Here is a 3676-nt window from a genome sequence, read left to right on the forward strand (position 1 = left end):
TTTCATGTGCAATACAGAATAGCTAAGCAATTAAATATCAAAAATATACACGATGGTATGTTCAAAACATTACAATGCCCATAACAAGGAAAAATGAAACTGAACGGAAGAGGCCTTAACTCGAAAAGGAAGGAAAGAAAACATACATGACACTACCTCAGACTACAAGTCCCATTATGGTAGCCGCACTTCTTGAAACGAAAATACCAAGACTATGACTGCATCACCTTATTTTGTTCAACACATGTAGGTGCCTTGAATGCTTGACACTTCCACATTGTCCTCTCAAGCGGAAACATGGGATTATTACTTGTAGTACCTTTGCTGATGTTCTCATTGAATGATAATGAACTCTTAGATTTCAAATCCTCTTTAGGACTTGCTTGATCCCTGAAGCTGCAAATGCTGAGGGGCAACTTTTTCTGCTTAAGCCTTCCTTTCTTTTTCCCAATGCTGCAACTATCATTTACAGAATCCCCAAATTTTTCCTTTGACATAATTGATTCTCTTTCCTTGTTATCCGTATTTACAGAGTCAGCTTTACTAGATTGTGATGCTTCCCCATTTTCCATCTTTGTGTGGTCAGATTTATTGAATTTTGTGTTTAAATCTATTCTAACAAGGTCTTTCTCCGAGATAGGCCTATCTGACTCTCTTTCTCTAGTAAAACCATTCCCATTACTCGTGGAAGGACAGCTTCCTTCCATGGATGTACTTCCATTCTGAAGCTTAGTCTTTTCAGAAGGAGAAGACCTCTTCAGCCTCTTGTGTTTTTGATTTGTCGAGTCAGAGGTTGAGTTCTTCAAAATTCTTGGAGAGCTATTTATGGCCCTATGCAATGTCCGAGCTAACTCTTCATCTGTTCTACAATTATCAGTTCTCTTATTCTTACTGTACAACATCTGAACAGGAACATGCTTTTTCATCTTATTCCTCTTCAAATGTTTTTCCCTACTGGTTCCTTCATCAGAGAGAGTAGCAACCAATTCTAGAGCGCACTTAGCAGCAGCCACAGCCTTTGCTGCTTTCGCAGCCTTCTCTTCTGCAATGGCTCTTGCCGCTTTTGCAGCCTTCACAGCTTCTAGAGCTGCCAATCTTGAGGCCTCAGCAATATCCTCATTCGATCGATTAGAGTCTCCAAAATGAAACTTCAATAGATTATTAAGACGCATATCAAAATCACACCCAGGACTACCCACAGTTGGAGGGGATGGGGTAGATGAGTAAACATCGGAATTCTGCTTCTTCAATCCAGCAAGAAGCCGCTTACGCGGAGGCAAAAGCACATCGGCATCCAAGTGATTGATATCACATACATTAGCTTCCATCTTTTTTTCTACATCTACACACTTTCAAACTACAAAAAACAACATTAAAAATCACACCTTTATTAACACAAAGCTAAAAAAAAAAAAAAAAAACTCCATCCTCGTAACAGCTGGCAGCTTGTTATTTCCAAACCCTACATTAGATTCACATGCTATTATCCCTAAACTACCAAAAACTCAATTGCTTCATTCAATTCAATCCAAATCAAACAGAAAATCCAAAATTCAATCCAAACCCACAAACAAGAAGCAGAAAAATAACCCAACAGACATAAAAATGAATCAATTCAGGTCAGTTCAAGATTATTCAACCTTCCAATATCAGAAACAGAGGATTTGTACATAATTCACCATAATCAAGGATAATTAGCTGTTGATTCAAGAGAATTATGCAAATCTAATTGAACTTAGCTCCTTAGATAGTTTTATTTAATTATTTTTTTGTCCCACTTTTGATGTGTAAATGAGATGATGCGCCGAGAATTGAAGACAATGAGAATCAGTGAAGCTAAATACCTGATCTTGTCATTTTACAAATACATGAGAGAAGAAGTTGAAATTAGGGTTTTTAGAGAGAGAGAAAAAGAGAGAGAGATGAAGAAAGAAAGATGGTGTGTTGAAAAAGCAGTTGAAATGAAATGACAGAAAATTTTGAAGATCAAATTATTATTATTTTTATTTAATTTTATTTAATTTTCAGGAAGAAATTCGATTGGCTCTGATTATAGAGAGCCGAAAAATGCAAATATATGGTAACTATACATTAAACATTTGCTTATCAACCTCTCCTTCTAGCTTAACCACAGATTTGCCATGGTGCTCCTCATACATTTTACAACACCATTGGGACACGACTAGACCTGTCAAAATAGGTTAGTCCAATTCAACTCAATCTAATTTTATAATGCTAGCGAGTTAAATGGGTTAGGACAGATTGTCTATTTTAATTAAAGAGTTTATAAAATAGCAGTCCAACTCAGCCTTAAGCGGGTTGCGGATAGGGACGGATCGACCTTTCAATCAAAAGATGGACAATATTGGCCTCTTAGATTGACTATGGAACATGATCAATACAATATCAATACGTCAAAAATTTACGTGTCCATGGATTTTACATACACTTCAGTGGAATACTTACAAAATAATAGAGCATGCAAGATACAACAGTCAACAAACATAAGATTCATCATAACAACATACATTACATGATTATTTTTTTATAAATTAGACAAGAAAGGAGAAACGAGAAATTAGGCACAAAGACAAAAGCAAAAGAGGTCAAAGATTCATTGTTATAACAACTTTAATTGCCTAGTTACTGAAGATTTGACAAGATAAAATACAACTTAAAATATATATATATATAATAAATATTTTTAAAATTCATTACCCACGGGCCGATCTCTAAAGCTCGCGGGTTGAGCCCATGAGGCTGGCGGGCCAAATGAAGCTGGGCTAAAAAGTTTCGTTTCTAAATGGACTGAAAAAATTTAGCTCAACCTCATTTAATTTAAAGGTTGGGTTGTGTCGGCTTTACGGGTCAAGCCCATTTTAACAGCTCGAAACACGACTAAAGTCGAATTTGCGTATTGCAAAGTTCACTTCTAAGGTGATGTTTTGAATATATATACATATTTTTTTTTGAGATTCAAATTCAAAAGTTATAAGTTACTTAAATAAATAGGAATTGTAGTACAATAAATAATTGTTGTTGTATATACACCTTAAATTCATATAAATACGTGTCTAATTGTAAATTGGATAAATTAATTTGGCAAGTAATCCACTTGTTCTACTTACATTCCTTAGTTGCATTGAAGATTGTTGTTGAAAAAGGTTCAACGTTTTTTTCCATTTATTAGCATGATTCTTTACTTTAAAGTGATGAGGCATGTCTTAAAATATTATAATTATCGTTTTATAACGTAAAATTCATATGTTTTTCTCCTTATATTCTGTGCACGAATATATTATATTATATTTACTTAAAAGAAAATGATAGCAAAATATTCCATTATGTCGATGCATTTATGTATAGGAGAAATTACTCTCTCTTACGCCTAAAACAAAATATGTGCAATAGTAAAGAGGGGGGAAAAAGTGAAAGATGGTGATATTGCCGATGTTCAATTAATTTTTTATCCCTTTTTCCTTCAAAAAATCCAATTCCTAAAATATGGTATTTGTTTGCAATGCTGGAAAAAAAGAGAGGAATATATGTACTTGTCATGTGATATATTTGATCTGAATAAAAAAATATAAAGACAATAACATTAATATTTTTAAAAAAATTAATCGTTATATAATAATGAAATTTATAAGGTGAACAAGTAATAGTGTCAAATATG

At 33.8% G+C, this 3676-nt stretch overlaps 1 protein-coding gene across 1 annotated transcript; it reads right to left on the reverse strand.

Annotated features, from left to right (window-relative positions):
• Positions 1-1957, reverse strand: LOC129874085 (uncharacterized). Its single transcript, XM_055949310.1, has 2 exons — positions 1845-1957; positions 1-1357 (listed from the first exon to the last, which is right to left on the reverse strand). The coding sequence occupies exon 2, from the start codon at positions 1326-1328 to the stop codon at positions 213-215; it is 1116 nt and encodes a 371-aa protein (XP_055805285.1). The 5' UTR covers positions 1329-1357; positions 1845-1957; the 3' UTR covers positions 1-212.
• Positions 1958-3676: the final 1719 nt, after the last annotated feature.

This window comes from Solanum dulcamara, chromosome 11 (assembly GCF_947179165.1).
Source record: "Solanum dulcamara chromosome 11, daSolDulc1.2, whole genome shotgun sequence".
In the NCBI taxonomy this organism is placed as follows: domain Eukaryota; kingdom Viridiplantae; phylum Streptophyta; class Magnoliopsida; order Solanales; family Solanaceae; genus Solanum; species Solanum dulcamara.

What these genes read in the sequence shown, in the direction of transcription:
- LOC129874085 (XM_055949310.1), bottom strand. Translation starts at nt 1,328, where the DNA reads ATGGAAGCTAATGTATGTGATATCAATCACTTGGATGCCGATGTGCTT.